The 20278-nt window shown below is 37.4% G+C and overlaps 1 protein-coding gene across 1 annotated transcript in view; it reads left to right on the forward strand.

Annotated features, from left to right (window-relative positions):
• LAMA2 (laminin subunit alpha 2) overlaps window positions 1–20278 on the forward strand; it is a 674179-nt gene that overhangs the window by 579085 nt on the left and 74816 nt on the right. The window contains exons 42-46 of the mRNA XM_068984950.1: window positions 2133–2249; window positions 3931–4113; window positions 5721–5726; window positions 10885–11039; window positions 18186–18329. Coding sequence (XP_068841051.1) covers window positions 2133–2249; window positions 3931–4113; window positions 5721–5726; window positions 10885–11039; window positions 18186–18329 — 605 coding nt within the window. The remainder of the gene's footprint in view (window positions 1–2132; window positions 2250–3930; window positions 4114–5720; window positions 5727–10884; window positions 11040–18185; window positions 18330–20278) is intronic.

A 20278-nucleotide genomic window follows, 5' to 3' on the forward strand; every position in this document is an offset into this window, starting at 1 on the left:
CATGTTGATGTTTTAGAGCCATGTTTTTCTGGAATATTTTATGCTTTATTTTTCTATGATGTTAGGTCTTTGGCTTGGAACCTAAAAGCAGATGCCTCCAATAATATTATGTGCTTCTATTACTGTGGTATAACAGTGGGGTAATTCGTCTGCCTATAAAACCCCAATATGAAATGGAATGGATCATTAATTAATATGTTCAGTACTCTTTATCACATCCAGAACACTGATAGTTAAGAATCTTCCATCTATCTTCCCTTCCCTTTTCTAGTCTTCCCAGATGAAACCAATAAAAACAAAGATTGTCCCCTAAGCTGCCAGTGGCTTGTTTCGTTCTTCCAAGAAGCCAGATGCACCACCTCTGCAATGGGTAGACACACAATCCAATCAAAACTGCTCCGCTCTGTTCAGTGAGATGTAGTCTCTCCTGGTCTGCCCACTCTGGGTACCAGGAAAGTGATGAGAGCGACAGTCGGTGTTGGTAGATAATGGTCTTCAGCATTTTCAAGTTACTTTTTTTCTTTAACTTCTTTAAATGAAAAAACAAAAATATTTGCACAGAGAAAACAAACTAACCAGCACAACCAGGTATAAAATGCAAGTACATTGGTTAGTACATCATTCTTCACACCATCGTTATCTTTCTTGTGTCACTCCTGGTTTTTATCTGCTATAAAATACAATATTATATACAAACTTAACAACATTTGAACCTGTTAAAAAATTAGTGGAGAGAAGCTGGACAATTTATACTAGTAATATTACATTGTCTGACATCCCCTGTGTATGAGATGGTAAAGACTATGCCTGCAGTGGACGAGACCCAAGTTCGATCCCTGGGTCAGGAAGATACCCTGGAAAAGAGAATGGCAACTCACTGCAGTATTCTTGCTGGAGAATTCCATGGACAGAGAAGTCTGGCAGGCTACAGTTCATCAGGTTGCAAAGAGTCAGACACAACTGAGTGATTGACACTTCCACAGTAAATGATATATTTTAATGTTAAAGAAAGTATGCTAAAGTAGCAAGAAAAAAACCTATATAAAGCCTAATTAAAGTAATTTGTAAAATTTTATTTTCTCTATAAAAAAAAACAAAAATGTGCCAGAGGCTATTTTTTCATTCCTTTGATTTTTATTTTTTTCAAATATTACTAAGTGCTGTTTAGTAAAGTTGGGAGATTCTGCTTGATAGACATATCTATTTGAGATTTTTAAAAGCTAATTCAGTGTCCATTTGATAATAAAGTTTTAAAAATAATGATATTAATTTGAGTGATATCAAGAGGGTATCATTATAAATGCAATAAAAGACCAAATCTTTCAAAGTTTTTCTCCATAGAAAACCATCAAATTAAGTCAAATAAAGATTAGATACCAGAGAAAATATAATTGTTGAATATATTTGTGTGTCACATGGACATATAAATATATATTTTTTAATCTGATCTGAAATATATTTGTATACAGATGCCAATAAGTTAAAATAAATCAATTTTCTTATTATTAAATAATTTTATATTAAAATAACCTGAAATACAGGATGCTTGGGGCTAGTGCACGGGGATGATCCAGAGAGATGATATGGGGTGGGAGGTGGGAGGAGGGTTCAGGATTGGGAACTCATGTAGTAAAGAAAAAAAAAAAAAAAAACAGCAATAAAATAGCCTGAAATTGTATAGTATTGCTTTTATGTGAAATCTAGAAAAATGATGCACTCATTTTGATGAATCCATGAAATGAACTCATTTGCAAGGCAAAAATAGAGACCCAGACAAGAATAACAGATGTATGGATACCAAGAGAGGAAGCAGGAATGGGATGAATTGGGAGACATATATATACTACTATGTATAAATTAGATAATTAGTGAGAATCTACTGTATAGCACAATGAACTCTACTCAACACTCTGCAGTGATCTAAATGGGAAAGAAATCCAAAAAATAGGGGATATATATGAACATATAACTGATTTACTTTGCCGTACTACAGAAACTAATACAACATTGTAAAGAAACTATGCTCCAATAAAAATTAATTTTATAAAATAAAAGAACCTGAATTTTTATATCCATCTGTAAGTTCACAGATGATTAAAATTGTTTCATCCCTTTTTGTTTTCTGTTCACAGAAAATGATGACCAACTGAATGGCTTGACAGCCAGATTAGACAATGCCAATATCAGAAACAGGGATCTCCTGAGAGCTTTGAATGACACTTTGGAAAAGCTAGCAGCTATTCCAAATGGTAAGAATTCCAGACATTGCAAACTATCCTAATGGAAATAAACTTTTAAAAAATGTTCCAACTTCTGCCTGTATTTCCTAGCACTATATTTGTACCATTGTCAGGCTATTAGATAATGGTTTTCATACTTATGAATTCTTTGTAAGAATGAGAAACTAAGAAACAGTTTTCACCATAATGTTTATCATTTGTTAACTGACATTTGTAGGAATAAATTACAAAAAAGAAAGTAATAGACATCTTGTTATTATATTGTTCTTCCACATTTCAGCCCAGGAAATCTTACATTGGTGGGAAAGAATAAAATCATACAGACACTATCCTCTAAAATGTTGATTTACTACCACAAAATTGCAGTTTATTACAGTATCTACAGGGCTTCCCAGGTGGCCTTGTGGTAAAGAACCCACCTGCCAATGCAGGAGACATAAAAAATTCAGATTTGACCCCTGGGTCAGGAAGATCCCCTGGAGGAGGGCATGGCAACCCACTCCAGTATTCTTGCCTGGAGAATCCCACGGACAGAGGAGCCTGACGGGCTAGAGTCCATGGGGCCACAAAGAGCTGGGCACAACTGAAGCGATTTAGCACATACACAGTACCTACAGTAATAGGTGAGAACCAGCTGCCATTCCACACATTTTTCTTGGCAAAAACATTCAGATGTTAAAATTGAACCATGTCTATAATATCTTTTTATGCATTACCTGTTACTTGGAGTTAATATTTGTTATTAGTTACTGAAAGCACTATTTTTGGAGGGATACTATTTTTATATTTTAATAGCATGATACAACAGTAGCAAGAGTTGCCAACATTTATTAAGCAAGGCTTATTCAGCATGTTTATGTTAAGTGTATGTTACCCTCATACTAATCCAACAAGGTGAACAGCATTATTATCTCCGCTTTACAACAGACACACTTAGATGGGACACTGAGGACCATTGTTAAAAGAGACAGAAGATTCCAACCTCACAGTTTAACTTCAGGGGCTGTGATCCTAACCCCTAATCTACGACATATTAGTAGGCACATAAATATATGTACAATGTACATTTTTTGTAAAAATTATGGTGAAGGAAACACATCTATACCAAACAGGAGCTATTAAAACCTTAATGATTTTTTTCACTTTTTAACATTAAAAAGCCCAAGTGACTTTACTGATTTTCATGTCACTTCTTCAGTGGTAAATATGTTCATAGAAAATATCCAATGCTGATAACAAATATAAATTGTTTACACAAACACATGGTCTAATATATCTGAAAAAGTCTCTCTCTATCAAAATTGAAATACATTCGTTCCCTCCCCCCAACCCTGGAAGTGCAGATTAAATGTTAAAACTACTTTCGATGAAGCTATACGATTCAGATGGATAAACTTCTCTCTTTAATATGTTCAGCAGCAAATCACAATATCGCCTTCCACAATGAACTTTTAGAATCATCACGTTGCTATTTTAAGGGCTAATCAGGTATTCATAACGAAGGTCCCTGAGAAAATTCAATTTCACTGAAAATGTACTTCATTTGCTGTGGCTGAATGAGACAAAGTTCAGCCTTTCCCTCGTGCCTGAGTCCCTGCGGTCAGCCGGGCGCAGCCTCTTTGACAAGCATGGATTAAGCCACTAACTCCAGACCCTTTGTTTTGTTTCTCATACCGTCTTCTGCTTACAGACACAGCTGCTAAACTGCAAGCCGTTAAAGACAAAGCAGGGCAAGCCAACGACACAGCTAAAGATGTACTGGCGCAGATTAAAGATCTTCACCAGAACCTTGATGGCCTGAAGAAAAATTACAATCAGCTAGCAGACAGCGTAGCCAAAACAAATGCTGTGGTAAAAGATCCTTCCAAGAACAGTAAGATCTCCTTTCTCACTTTGATTATTGCATTTATTTCTTCACACTCTAAAGGTATCCTGGACTCATAGCTGCTAGAGCAGGAAGGGGCCCTCATAGTGATGCAGTCTGCCCTCCTCCCTTCGTAGACTGGCCCCGGGAATTGAATGCCTACGGCTCTAGAACTGGAATACAAGACTCCCAGCTCCTCACTGGAGCTTATCTTATTCAAATTTCATCCGTTAAGAGGAAATTAAGAATTCTCAAAGCCTGCATGGTATTTGGCATAGGGATGCCAAGTACTTTTTAATCCTTTAGTATAATTGAAAATGCAGTTATACTTGGGAAATTATATCCTCATAGTTGTTGAAATTCCATGGAACCCAGAGGTCAAGGAGCCCTCTAATTAGCAGGCCTGTTAGAAGAGAATACTAAATGGGATCAACTTGAATGCATTCAAATTTGGGAAATACTGGTCTTTTATTACTTAAGATTCTAGTTAGTTAAACATTACCAGAAAATTAAAATATTTATCTAGTTTATCAAGAATATTTCTTCATGTCTTTTGTATATTGTCTTAAACTATATTGAGTTAAATATGGATTTACTTAGAAAATGTGGGAGAACTAAATATCGTACTTTAAATTATTAAGTAATAAGCATTATAATTTTTAATATTTTTTTACTCTTTCAGGTGATAAAATGCTATCTTCATATGTGCTTGTACCAAAGGAGATGCTTGATTCTTTGTACTTTACAGTCTCTAGTGATTAGCCTTCTTTATATAGAAACAGTGTATTTATTGGGAATTAAAACACTTGTAGAGTGTAATAACAAAAACACAGTTATTGATGTTATACAATGTATAATCCAGATTACAAGTGCTGTTTGACTGGGGAGTGGAGCCTGATTTTTCAGCATCTTTGCCTCAAATCAAAGGCTAATGATACTTTGAAATCATAGATGCTACTAACCTAACTCCTTCCTGAGCAAGGAGGAGTGCAAACATAGCTAAGTGCACTTCAGAGTTAGGGAAAAGGATTTCACTCTCATTATTTCTTCAGGAAAGGAAAAAAGAAGACATATAGTTTTTCAGTTTTTATTGAGTAAACCCAGAGTTAGGTTCCCCCGGTGGTTCAGATTCCGTCTGAATAACTGGTTCACAGGCATGCCAAATCACAATATCCAACCCCCCTCCCCCGAAAAAAAAAAAAGAAAAGAAGTTTTAAAGTAAATATCACTCTTTTATGTTATCATTTATTCATTTTCAGACTGATTCTCAAATGAGAGTGGCCTTGTATAATATTTATCTCCCTTTTGTGATTCTATCATCTATGAAAAGAAATAGTTAATATCTATAAACACTAATTACACGGGGTCTGTTTCTATCTTTTTAGAACATGATAATAAAACTCCTTTTAATATGAACAGTGGCCTGCTAAGTGACATGCTTTGTGGATTTTTATTTGATAACTCTTGTTTGATTTACAATGGAGTGAATTTGTAATTAGCACCTGTTGTGAAAAGTACTATTTTTCTTGACAGTCACTACTTTAATATCTATGAAAAATATTTTCTCATGAATTTTCTATTTCTTCTCTTTTACTTCCATATGAAATTACCTGCAGAAATCAGTATGTATATATTTACTTGCATACCTTTTAGTAATTTTTATGCTTGATTGTTTATTGCAAAAAGCTTCAGCTTTGCATGTTTCCATGTTTTAGTATAGCTTTAAACATTGGATAGCTCTTCTTTCCAATGTCACAGTAAGAATGCTAGATATAGAGAAGGAATTAGTGTGTGAATGAGTGTTTGATAAATTAGTGAAATATATTATCCATATTAAAGTAGAACATTGAATTCTTTCATAGATTTAACTGAATTATGATGCTTCTGATAATACAAATGCAGTCACTGAAGTCCAAATGACTTCTTTCTAGCAGAATTAAAGTAGATCAAATCTACACTGTTGTTGTTGCTTTTCCCCTGAAGTTCATTCCCCACTCCTTACAGCAATTATTCTCAACTTCAAGAGAATTATACTTGGAGAAGCATAAAATAGAATTAATAAAATTAGATCTTACCAAACGAGCAATCACTGAGATATAAAAATTTTCTTCCTTAAACACCTCATAGTTTAAATTCCAAGTCATAAATAAAACTACAGATTAGAAAATGATAAAAATAAAACTGAACATATCTAAACCTGAGAAATATGACCAAGTCTATCCTCAGTGGAAAATGAGTGCAATTATATTACTAAAAAGCTTTGAAATAAACAAGTTAGGCAAGCAACTCTAAGGGTCAGACAGAATAACTAAAATAAAAAAGATGAAAAAGAGTTAATAAATTAGAAGACAGAAAATAATAGATGTGATACATTCAAGAGATATATCTTTAAAAATATAAAGATAAAATATTTTAGATGCTTGATCTGCTTAAATGAAGGAACATGAAGAACAAATAGGCAAAGTTTTGCAGGAGATATAACTAGATAAGGGAAGAAATATAGCACATAAGAGAGGACTTTGCAAAGCTCTAGGCTAATAAATTTTAAACTCTAAAATAGATAGCTTTCTAATAAAACATTATTATCAAAATCTATCTTCAGAAATAATTTTAAAATCTACACAAATAATCATAGGAAAAAGTGAGAAGTTTCCAAATAATACAGCATAAGAGAACACTAGACTCAAAATCACAGGTGATTTATTTTTAAAAACCTTCAAGAAGATAATTTCTATATTACTTTGACTGTTCCAGAAGACAGAGGGGCAAAAATAGCAAGGGATAAGGGAACTTCCAGGTACCATTCTGAAAAATTTGGTAAAAACTTCCAGGAGCTTTAAAAGAAAGGGATCTATTACTTGTCTAAGCCTAAGTAATCCGTAACCATTTTTTCATTTCCATAAATCTAAGTCTAAATCCGTTTTTCTCACTTCTAGAATGATTTGAAGAAAATCAGAGTAATATTGGGGAATTAAAGGAAGGGGGAAAATGGACAAATGGTTTATTTAAAGTGTAAAACTGAAGGGGTAACTATCTTTATGCTAACTCCCTATACAATTATGTAACAAGAGCTTTGAACTCAATAACCCTCATTTCAAGAGAAAATAGTTCTTGATCTAGCAACTCTATTAGTTAAGGTTGAAACTCCAGTACTTTGGCCAACTCTTGCGAAGAGTTGACTCATTGGAAAAGACTCCGATGCTGGGAGGGATTGGGGGCAGGAGGAGAAGGGGACGACAGAGGATGAAATGGGTAGATGGCATCACGGACTTGATGTACTTGAGTCTGAGTGACCTCCGGGAGTTGGTGATGGACAGGGAGGCCTGGCGTGCTGCGATTCATGGGGCGCAAAGAGTCGGACACGACTGAGCGACTGAACTGAACTGACTGAATAATAGACCTATGCTCTTTTTAAACATCACTAACAATATAACGGCTGTCTGGGGAGGCTTACAAATAGCTGTGAAAAGAAGAGAGGTGAAAAGCAAAGGAGAAAAGGAATGATATAAGCATCTGAATGCAGAGTTCCAAAAAATAGCAAGAAGAGATAAGAGAAAGCCTTCTTCAGCGATCAATGCAAAGAAATAGAGGAAAACAACAGAATGGAAAAGACTAGAGATCTCTTCAAGAAAATTAGAGCTACCAAGGGAACATTTCATGCAAAGATGGGCTCGATAAAGGACAGAAATGGTCTGGACCTAACAGAAGCACAAGATATTAAGAAGAGGTGGCAAGAATACATGGAAGAACTGTACAAAAAAGATCTTCACGACCCAGATAGTCATGATGATGTGATCACTAATCTAGAGCCAGACATCTTGGAATGTGAAGTGGGCCTTAGAAAGCATCACTACAAACAAAGCTAGTGGACGTGATGGAATTCCAGTTGAGCTGTTTCAAATCCTGAAAGATGATGCTGTGAAAGTGCTGCACTCAATATGCCAGCAAATTTGGAAAACTCAGCAGTGGCCACAGGACGGGAAAAGGTCAGTTTTCATTCCAATTCCAAAGAAAGGCAATGCCAAAGAATGCTCAAACTACTGCACAATTGCACTCATCTCACATGCTAGTAAAGTAATGCACAAAATTCTCCAGGCCAGGCTTCAGCAATACATAAACCGTGAACTCACTGATGTTCAAGCTTGTTTTAGAAAAGGCAGAGGAACCAGAGATCAAATTGCCAACATCCGCTGGATCATGGAAAAAGCCAGAGAGTTCCAGAAAAACATCTATATCTGCTTTCTTGACTATGCCAAAGCCTTTGACTGTGTAGATCACAATAAACTGTGGAAAATTCTGAAGGAGATGAGAATACCAGACCACCTGACCTGCCTCTTGAGAAATCTGTATGCAGGTCAGGAAGCAAGAGTTAGAACTGGACCTGGAACAACAGACTGGTTCCAAATAGGAAAAGGAGTACGTCAAGGCTGTATATTGTCACCCTGCTTATTTAACTTATATGCAGAGTACATCATGAGAAATGCTGGACTGGAAGAAACACAAGCTGGAATCAAGATTGCCAGGAGAAATATCAGTAACCTCAGATATGCAGATGACACCACCCTTATGGCAGAAAGTGAAGAGGAGCTAAAAAGCCTCTTGATGAAAGTGAAAGAGGAGAGCGGAAAAGTTGGCTTAAAGCTCAACATTCAGAAAACGAAGATCATGGCATCCGGTCCCATCACTTCATGGGAAATAGATGGGGAAACAGTAAAAACAGTGTCAGACTTTATTTTTGGGGGCTCCAAAATCACTGCAGATGGTGACTGCAGCCATGAAATTAAAAGATGCTTACTCCTTGGAAGAAAAGTTATGACCAACCTAGATAGTATATTCAAAAGCAGAGACATTACTTTGCCTACTAAGGTCCATCTAGTCAAGGCTATGGTTTTTCCTGTGGTCATGTATGGATGTGAGAGTCGGACTGTGAAGAAGGCTGAGCACTGAAGAATTGGTGCTTTTGAACTGTGGTGTTGGAGAAGACTCTTGAGAGTCCCTTGGACTGCAAGGAGATCCAACCAGTCCATTCTGAAGATCAGCCCTGGGATTTCTTTGGAAGGAATGATGCTAAAGCTGAAACTCCAGTACTTTGGCCACCTCATGTGAAGAGTTGACTCATTGGAAAAGACTCTGGTGCTGGGAGGGATTGGGGGCAGGAGGAGAAGGGGACGACCGAGGATGAGATGGCTGGATGGCATCACGGACTCAATGGACGTGAGTCTGAGTGAACTCCGGGAGATGGTGATGGACAGGGAGGCCTGGTGTGCTGCGATTTATGGGGTCGCAAAGAGTCGGACACAACTGAGCAACTGAACTGAACTGAACTGAACAATATAACTCATATTTGTGAGCATGAGTTCAAAATATTACTTACTTCCTTTTGCCCTCATTTGATTTATTCCTAAAGATTCCAGCAGGGCTTCCCCGGTGGCTCAGAGGTTAAAGCATCTGCCTGCAATGTGGGAGACCTGGATTCGATCCCTTGGTCGGGAAGATCTCCTGGAGAAGAAAATAGCAACCCACTCCAGTACTCTTGCCTGGAGAATCCCATGGACGGAGGAGCCTGGTGGGCTACAGTCCATGGGGTCACAAAGAGTCAAACACGACTGAACGACTTAACTTTAACTAACTTTGCACTCATTTGATTTATTCCTAAAGATTCAGTCTCAGATCACTTCTAGTTCATCAGGGCCAATAACCTTGGACGTTAAGCAGTTTCACTTTTTCATCAGAGTCACAATGACAGAAAACAGAACAGTACATGCTTGGTCAGATAATAAATGATGTAGTTTGGATAAGACTGCCAGCATGCTAGGGACGGAATAATTGATTTTCCATATGTCATGTACCCCCCCCTATGAAAAGTACAAGCTGGAAGTCTAAGGATCAGTAATAACCTTCAATCGTTTTAGGGTTAAACCCCTTTCTAATTTATCAATATTCAACCTCCTTTAAATTTTAGCTACAAAAGTGACAGATTAATGTGATTCAACCTAATGTAGAGAGCAGGAGAATCAACTATTTTTCAAAACAAAAATGAACTGCAGTATGAAAAATTTAATGTATAACGTAGGCCTTCAGTCTGAAGGTTGCTCAACATTGAAATGTTTTTCAGAAGACATTTTAATAGCTTTTCTCTTTAAGATGTACAAAGAAAGACAGTGAGAAAAAGAAAAAGAAATAACTAATTTTGGGTGAAAATCCTGATTTAAGTACAGTTCTGGCTTGGACAGACTCGGTGACATTTTAAAGATGCTTCCAATTCCTTGATTCTTTGACTAAATTTCTGTGCTATAAAGGTTAGTTTGGGGACTGAAGCTAAAAATTAGCATTGAATTAAGCTAATCATATTCTCCATCTTTAATGCTGACTTGCATATTAATTCCAAAGCCGAAGGTGTCAGCCTTCTTTTTCTAATATCATCTCCTCTGGCCTGCTTGGGTCCCAACCTAAATATTTGCATTTGCTACCACAAACTGCTCCAACTGCCATGGCCTTGCCTTTGCCTTGTGGATAAGATAAAATCCTTTCAATTATTTAGTTAAGCATATTACTGTGTTCATTTCTGTGTGAGTGTGTCTGTGTGTGCGTGTGTGTGTGCCTGGGTGTGTATATACATGTGTTTGTTCGTGTGTCTGGGTGTGTGTGTACATGTGCATGTGTCTGGGTGTGTGCATATTTGTGTGCCTGGGTTTGTATATACATGCGTTTGTGCGTGTGTCTGGGTGTGTGTGTACATGTGTGCGTGTGTGAGGTGTGCACTCATCTTGTTCTGTGCAGTTGCAGATGCAGATGCCACTGTGAAAAATCTAGAACAAGAAGCTGATCGACTGATAGACAAACTTAAACCCATCAAGGAGCTTGAGGATAACCTGAAGAAAAATATCTCTGAGATAAAAGAACTGATAAACCAAGCCAGAAAACAAGCTAATTCCGTAAGTTCCTTCTGTTTTCAGTATTAATAAATGATTGTAATGTTTGTATTATTCCCAGAAAGAATACTTTCCCCAGTGTATCTTGTTGAATGAGCTTTGGCCCTTTTCCTTTAATTTGAAGCTATATGTGGGGGAGGTGGGGAATGAAAGATTAGATTTTTTCCCATATATTTCAAAAGACATTTCTTGAGAAGAATAATCACCATTTACTGTTTTGGAAATGAACGTTCTGATATATTTTATTATAATTTGAATAGGGTTAATACAGATTGCAAGAATGGAAGTCTTATTTTTGTATACTAAAAAGGCATGGATTAGAACTCCTTACTCTTGATGAAAGCAAAAAAGGTCAACCAGTGGGGTTGAAGAAAAAAATGAACAGACAAGGTTATAAGGAATAATAGCAAAGATGAACCATTGTTTTCTATATATTTTTTTGGTTTGAGTCCAAGCAACCAAAAATTAATTTGGTTACAATTTCTATACTTTTTTGGAATAAGAATAGGAAGCACTTTGCTTGTCTCAAAATTTTGCTCTTTATTAACCCAGTTATAAGACTATAAGGATAGAGGCAAAACTTTCTGGAAGATAACAGCTTAATGAGCCAGACAGAATTGTAAATGCCAATCTGAAACTTTAATGAAGTCATCTTATGATTCTTCTAGAAATAGAATGAATATCAGTTTTCATGTTATCATGCTTAAACTGAAATCTGAAATCTTTGTAGATAACCAAACCTTCCATCTCCAAATTAAACTTCCTCTAGGATTAGTTCGATCTCCTTTCAGTCCAAGATACTCTCGAGTCTTCTCCATCACTGCAGTTCAAAAACATCAATTCTTCAGGTGCTGAGTCTTCTTTATGCAACTTTATGCAATTTTACATCCTCACGTGACTACTGGAAAAGCCATAGCTTTGACTATATGGGTCTTTATCGGCAAAGTGATGTCTGTTTTTTAATATTCTGTCTAAGTTTGTCATAGCTTTCCTTCCAAGGAGCAAGAGTCTTTTAATTTTATGGCTGCAGTCACTGTCCACAGTGATTTTGGAGCCCAAGAAAGTAAACTATGACACTGCTTCCACTTTTTCCCCTTCTATTTGCCATGAAGTGATGGGACTAGATGCCATAATCTTATGTTTGCATGTTGAATTTTAAGTCAGTTTTTAAACTCTCCTCTTTCACCCTTATCAGGAAGCTATTTCATTCTTATTCACTTTCTTCCATAAGAGTGGTATTATCTGCATATCTGAGGTTGTTGGTATTTCTCCAGACAATCTTGATTCCAGCTTGTGAATCACATTTTTAGCCACAGTTTTTTTTTTTTTTTTTTTTTTTTTTTTTAGGCCCAAACATATATAAGAGTTTAATATATTATTCAAGTGACATCTCAAATCAGTGAGGAAAAAGATGACATTTTAAATAAATAAGATCGGATCTCTGGATATCCACTTGGAAAGAAACTTTTTTTTTAATATAGCAAAATTCAATCCCAAAATATGAGAGAGAAATGTAAAGAATCAAACCATAAAAATATCAGATGAAAACATGGGTATAATTTCTTATAGTCTGGAACTGAGGAAAACCTTTGTAACTCTGAATCCAGAAACAAAGACTGACAGATGTGACTATATACAAAAATAGACACCTTTCTCATGGCAAACAAAACACTGTAAACAATGGTAAATGACAAGAATGGAAGAACGTATTTACAGCTCATAGCACAGATAAAGGGCTCATCTTTGCAAAGTACAAAGAACTCTATATAGACCCAGTAATTACACTTGTAGGATAGGTCAGCCTAAAGATGTAGTTCAGTGGCTAGGTTGTGTCTAGCCACAGTTTTTTATTTAGTTACCAAGTAGAAAGATATGGACATTTTTATTATCTCTTCATTGTAAAGGAATTTTTAAATATGCCCATATATTCATCAATTATGTGTGCTTCCTTATGCCATCCCCACCCACTGGGAGGAAGATAAAATTCTGACATATAAATATATAAAACCTGTCCCAAAATACAAAATTACTTCACTTAGTATGATATCTCCAGGTCCATCCATATTGCTTCAAATGACATTATTTCATTCTTTTTAATGGCTGAGTAATATTCCGTTGTATATGTGTACCACTTCTTCCTTACCCATTCCTGTGTCAATGGACATTTAGGTTGCTTCCATGTCTTGGCTGTTGTAAATAATGCTGCAGTGAACTTTGGGTGTGTGTGTCCTTTTTAACCATTTTTTCTCTGGATATATGCCCAAGAGTGAGATTGCTGGATCACATGGTAGTTCTATTTTTAGGTTTTTTTAAATTAATTGGAGGATAATTGCTTTCCAACATTGTGTTAGTTTCTGCCATACATCTACATGAATCACTCATGGGCATACCTATGTCCCCTCCCTCTTGAACCTCTCTTCATCCTTCCACCCCTTTAGATGGTCCATCCCACCCCTCCGTAGTCACAGAGCACCAGATTTGGGCTCCCTGCATCATTAATGGAATATCACTCAGCCATAAAAAAGACCACATTTGAGTTTGTTCTAATGAAGGAGATGAACCTATTTTTGGTTTTTAAGGAATCTCTCTACTGTTCCCCAAAGTGGCAGTACCAATTTACATTCCCAACAGTGTAGGAGGAGTCCCTTCCTCCACACCCTTTACAGCATTAAAAAAGTGAAAGAAAGGTATAAAAGTAATGCTTGAAAAAAATCCATTTTCCATGCCTTTTAAGGAAACTTTCAACTACTTTTTGAAGCTGAAGTTAACAGCAAAGAGCCTTATTTTTTTAAGATGTTAGAAATTTGTAAGCAACCAAATTTTTTTCCAGTGGGTTTTGTACTCACTGAAGATTACACTTTCTTAGTGTAGAAATATATTTGTAATCTGTCATGAGTGTCTGGATGTGGCCCTAACATATACTCAGTATGACCAAGAAATTGAAGATATTTATTTTTAAGTAGATTTCTTTTGATTTGTTGGCTCTGAAACTGAGCGGCTGACATTCTTTTTAAATGAATGGCCTAGTTAACTAGATGAAAGAATGCAGTGAAAATCCAATAGATATAATAATGGAATTCTCAATAATGTTTAATTGAGTTCATGATGATGAATTGGTAAACAATGTCGTGAGAAATGCCTTAGAGATACCTAATTCTTACTGATTTTTGTTTAGAAGTTTTATTAAGGGTCAACTTTAGAAATAATAATTGATACAGGACTTTCTGGCAGTCCAGTGGTTAAGACTGCACTTCCAATACAGGGTACTTGGGTTCAATCCCTGGTCAGGAAACTTAGATCCTATATGTTCCCTGATGCAGCCAGAAAAAAAAAATTTAAGAAATAATAATTGATAGAAAAAAGTTACTTGAGTATATTTGTGTTTCAAAAGTCTCTCCCCTCTTATGAGAGGGATTATATGTCAGAGATTTCTTCTAGAGAAAAGAATAGATACTGCCCTTTGATTTACTTGTTTTAAGATAAAATAAAAGAAACATTTATAATTGGTAAACAAAACACAAGGTATTTAAATGGAGAAATCAGTAGCTATCAATGGGTTACCAACATTTTTGAGCAGATACTGAGGGTATATTCAAAATTGTAAGCCGGAGAACAGAAAGCCTAGAGAGTTTCTGTAAAAATGTGTAAGAGTTGAGCAATAAATAACTTTACAAGACTAATTCCTGGTGTATTGGGTATGCTGCTGCTGCTGCTAAGTTGCTTAAGTCATGTCCGACTCTATGCAACCCCATACACAGCAGCCCACCAGGCTCCCCCGTCCCTGGAATTCTCCAGGCAAGAACACTGGAGTGGATTGCCATTTCCTTCTCCAATGCATGAAAGTGAAAAGTGAAAGTGAAGTCGTTCAGTCGTGTCTGACTCTTAGCAACCCCATGGACTGCATCCTACCAGGCTCCTCCATCCACGGGATTTTCCAGGCAAGAGTACTGGAGTGGGTTGCCATTGCCTTCTCCGGTATTGTTCAGAGAACCATAAAGTTTCGTTAAGTAAAGTTGCCATGAAGCAGATGAATTGTAACTCCTAGAGACGTTAAACACCCTTAGCTCTAAAATGGCTGATCTGTCAGACTTTCAATCCTCAGATGAAATTTCATCAGTTGAATTGGGCTTCTGTACTGGGCTCTGTCGAATACACTTTGAGAACCCCCTTTTCAACATTCTAGTCATGTAATACCCCTGTCATTTTTACCAAGTATACCCAAGCGAGGACAGAAACTCATCACAAGCAGTCATGCATTTCACCCATATCCAGTCGTTTCTTCTCTAAACAGTAACTGAGGAATTTTACTATCAATATGTTGTGTTCTTTATAACACATATGCATGCATGCTTGTGTGCCCAGTCCCTCAGTCGTGTCCAACTCTTCACAACCCTGTGGACTGCCAGGCTCCTCTGTCCATGGGATTTTTCAGGCAAGAATACTGGAGTGGGTTGCCATTTCCTCCTTCATGGGATCTTCCTGACCCAGGGATTGAACCTGCATCTATGTCTCCTGCATTGCACGCAGATTCTCTACCTGCTGAGCCACTGGGGAAGCCCTATAACACATATTAGTTATTTGAAATAACAAAAGAAATAACCAAAATAACTTTAATCCAAATAACAAAAGTGAATTATTTGTGATTATACTAGCCATAGTATACCTCTACTGTCATTGTTTAGTCACTAAGTCATATCCGCCTTAGCTTTTGTGACCCCATGGACTTAACCCTATGGGATTTCTGGGAGTGGGTTGGATACTCCAAGAATACTGGAGTGGGTCATCATTTCCTTCTCCAGGGGATCTTCCCAACCCAGGGATCGAACCTGCCTGCATCTCCTGCATTGCAGGTGGATTCTTTATCACTGAACCACCAGGGAAGCCCTGTATAAGCTCTATGGCCAACCCTATAAGTCATTATGAAATAAAAATAAAACAAGTTACACACATAGTTATTGTTGATACCTAATCCAGCCCCATCAGGAATTTGGATATGATTTCCTGCCAGAGGTAGTTCAATCTGTTACTCAGTTTGACTCATGAGTTCCCATCAGACCTTGATTTTTTCCCTTTGATCTTTTTATGATGTCAGTGGCACTTACAGCCCTCTTCAGATATTGAATTTGCTCAGTGACAAGACCTTCTCTGCTGATGGTTTTGGTTCAGTTGCTGCAAATTCCTAAAAACTCAACCTCTTTCTGAACATCAAAAACATCTGAGAGCTGCATTTTCCCTACCTGCCCTTCACTCAATTACCTTTCTCTTGCTTCACGTTGTCCTTTTTTTAGGCTCTAAGCCCCTGGATAACCCTTTGTATAGCTGCTACTTATCATGCAACACCCTTTGCCAACCTCTACTGCACATCTGCCTTATAGTATTAACTTCAGAGTAAAAGTTATCCATTTTCTGGTTCTATTTTTCTGTAACTTATCTTGATTCATGTACTCTTAGCATTTTATGTAGAAGGGAAATCCTGTCATTTGTGAAACAAAGAACTAACCTCCTAACTGAAAACCATATAAGCAGGAAGGCAAAATCTCCAGCACTTTAAGGCAAATACCCTGGTGACCAGAGTAGACCTCAGTACTGGGCTCCTCAGTTAGCAGTCTGGGTCCCATCCTTAGGAGAAAGGTAAGGGCAGGCAGAGCCATCTAAGCAGCAGGCTTCTAGATGATTCCAGCCCAGGCCTCACACAGAGCTCCGCTAGGGTGAGCCCCTGTTTCTTCTCAGCACACTCTTTCCTTTACTTGGGGGTACAGTTTAGAAAGCAGATTAGGTGAAGAAACAGTACAAATATATGACTTACACTGGATCTGTAGGAGAGTCAAGAGATCTGCTATATCCCCAAGAGTTCTCATATTTTTGGGAACCAAAAATCTCTCCTTAGCCTTGTCTTTTGAATCGAACCAATTCTGAATCCAGCACATCCTCTGTGTGGTCTGCACCACCCTTGGCAGGGGTCCTGGTGCTGTCTTACACCATCCCTTCTTAGACTCTTCAAGACACCTCCTTGTCTCACCAGAAGAAGGAGACTGGTTTGGTGTCCCAGGCTATCTCCCTTGGAGTCTGCACAGCCCTTTTATGGAGGTAACAGTGATACATACCCCTCGGCTTCTCCCAAGTGTGAAAGTACTATAAAGAATGAAAAAATGAAAATTCACCCCCAGTGAGGACTAAGAGGCTTCTGGTAGCCAAGAATTTAAATCGGTGGTGTAGAGACGTATTATATGTGTCTCTGACTCCTAGTTTGAGCACTGACACTAACAAAGTAACAGAATCTCTGAGTCCAAGGAACTACATTGCTGTCCTAAAAGCACCCCTTTGATGGTACACAGAAATGAAAGAAAATTAGATGGAATAATCACCTAGTGTTATTTGTGATTGAAGAAAGGCTCCTTAAATGTAAGTAAAAACTGGTATGAACAGTGTCAGCTCTATTCATATAGAAATTTCTTTCTTAGTAATTTATAGTAATTTTTGAAGTACCAGTCAAAAGAAAAAGGAGCTGTTAAATACATTAGTGATGATAGCCACTGGAAATTGTTTCCATCCCATTTCCTGGAAGCTTAATAAAAAGGTATAATTTATTCTGAAATATATGTTCAGAGTGAAATGATTAGATTCTTCTTATTGTTGGAACATCTAGAACAAAATCTAGTTGGCCTCTTTCAACTGTAAGAATATGAGAAGGTTGGTAATTTCCTCTCAAAAATTAAAAGAAAAATGACTTCCTATTTTAAGTGATACCACAGTCACTGAAATTTGAATTGTAAAATTTCATTAAACAACCTGAATGAAGATCTGTACCATTAGCTTCACGTAAAATCATCTTTTGAGAATGTTCTGCTCTTCATAAAGGAATAAGGTATGAAGGTAAGAATTTGTTAGTTGTATGCTTCCAAAAATAATGATGTGTTAGCAAGCCATGGGACTGTGAACAGCTCATTGTCAAGATGCTGGTGGAAAGGTGCTTTTCTGGGCCCTCGTTAATGAGTATAATGGTGTCTGCATATGGGCATTTAGTGATACTATTCAATGATGGAAAATAACTTCAAAGAAGAGATGATGACGGCTCTGTGGTTGTTTGGAACTACTTCAGACTTTGTGAGAGATTTAGTCTTGATTCTTTGTACATTGTTTTTCTTGAAGATCAAAGTATCTGTGTCTTCGGGAGGTGACTGCATTCGAACATACAAGCCGGAAATCAAGAAAGGAAGCTACAATAATATCATTGTCAATGTAAAGACGGCTGTTGCAGACAACCTCCTTTTCTATCTTGGAAGTGCCAAATTTGTAAGTCTGACATTCAACTTTTCTTTGGCCCACTGTGTATGTGTACAGTCAGGTTAATTCTGGTAGGGTGGAAAATGTATAGAATCTAATGACATTGTCCCAAAATTAAATAAGATAGCCTTTCAGGTTTGAAAACCTCAGAATCTGACCTCACAAAGTTCTGACATGTCAAGTTAGAAAGCAGTTGAAATGAAAACTTTTTACAGTGCTTAGGCACATCTGCTTTCATGGGTAAGTATACCAACTGCCGGGGTCCAGCCCCGGTGGATCCAGGGAATTTGAAGGGTGGACGGCGTTGGCGTGAGAAAAACTTATTTATTGATTGATATAAGATTATAAGAAACAATAACATAGTAGGAAAATTAAGTGGAAGAAGAGGACTGAATAGCTTGGATTACGCGGTAGACCAATAAAATTCCAGACAAGGAATTTGCACCATCTACGTTGGGCCACCGGCGCTCGCTTGAATATCTAAGGGTGCCTTGCCTTAGGCTCCCTTTCGCGAGAGTCTTAACAGCCAGGGCAAGTAAGTAGACTTGGGGAGCCTCCGCGCCCCAGGTGGAAATTCAGCCTGAAGTTAAAGTAAAGAGCAGAGGGAGGGAAAGGAAAAAAGGAGAGAGAGAGACACGGGGGAAACCAGTCCAGTGACTGGCTCCGTCCTCTATTGTTCAGAAGGCCTTTTATACTTTTGATAAAACATGGAGATCAATGGGTAACACAAAGTTATGCAGCATTAGCAGTCCAGACTCTTATCAAAACCAGGCTTTTCTCTCTGCATACCTAATTGTATACACAAGTCTTGGGTAATTTACATCATCTTCCAGCCGAAAGGGCCAATTAACATTTTACAGCCTTTTTTCTGATAAGGGTTTGTCAACCAGAAGTCTTATTTGTGTTGATCTTCCCAAGGTCTGGTGCCACTCTCAAAAAGCACTAAATAAAGTTACATTCTTAATTAGCAAGGATACAAGAGGAGTGCAGTGATATATAACAAAGAGAAAAGTAATTAACTCAAAAGTCTAGTGTTGCTAACATCAAAACTACTATATATCCTTTTCCATATCCCGTTTACATTGATTAACATCCTCCCAGGTGCCTAAAAGATAAAGAATATGGAGGCCTGGCAGCAGCCATTGAGTCAACAGTGAAAACCCTCTACCAATATAATTTTTAACCCTTTAGAAAAGGCTCTGTATCTTTAAGATGCTTTTAAGCTTTGTGCCTCTAGCGGTTGGGGGGTTGTAAGCAATTCACAAGCTGCAAGCGGTCTGGGGAACCTGTTAGGCAAGCTAGAGAGCTATCAGAGGGGGTTTAACTGAAACATCCCTTTCAAATGCAGAAGGCTAAAGCCCTGATTTGACTTTTTTCCAGAGAATATCAGAAGAGTGGAAAAGCAGACGGATTCTTATTTTTGGGGGGTGGATGCTCAGGAAATTCCAGGGGGAAAACCTGAGGTCTGATTAGCCTTGCCATCAGAGCTCTTGCCGCATGACATTGTCATGGATGGAATTCCTCATGCTGACTCCCGGCAACCAACATTTATTTTTGAACTATATTTTCAGATCCAACTATTCAAGAAGAAAGATTAATAGGGATAAAGTTTTTTTTTTTAACTTTTCTCTAAGAAATTACAATGAACATTCATGTGAAATGAAATGGAAAATTGTGTACTAATTTCTTATCAGTGAAAACTCTTCTGATTGGTGTTGAATTTATGACTCAAATTGAAATAACAGAAATTATATCTAGACAAGCTCACCCCAAACTTCTAGTTCGTTTCAGTTGACCCATGTGACTTTATATGCATGGAGTCCTTCCAAAATGAATGACTTTTCAGCAGAGCACTTACCACATAAATCAATACTTGGAATTTAGGTGAGAAATTCTGGATCACTTTGGGTGAAAAATCATATCTGGCCCCTCAAAAATGTCAGCACCTGTGGTGAAAA

The sequence above is a fragment of the Capricornis sumatraensis genome, chromosome 13 (genome assembly GCF_032405125.1).
Source record: "Capricornis sumatraensis isolate serow.1 chromosome 13, serow.2, whole genome shotgun sequence".
Taxonomy (NCBI): domain Eukaryota; kingdom Metazoa; phylum Chordata; class Mammalia; order Artiodactyla; family Bovidae; genus Capricornis; species Capricornis sumatraensis.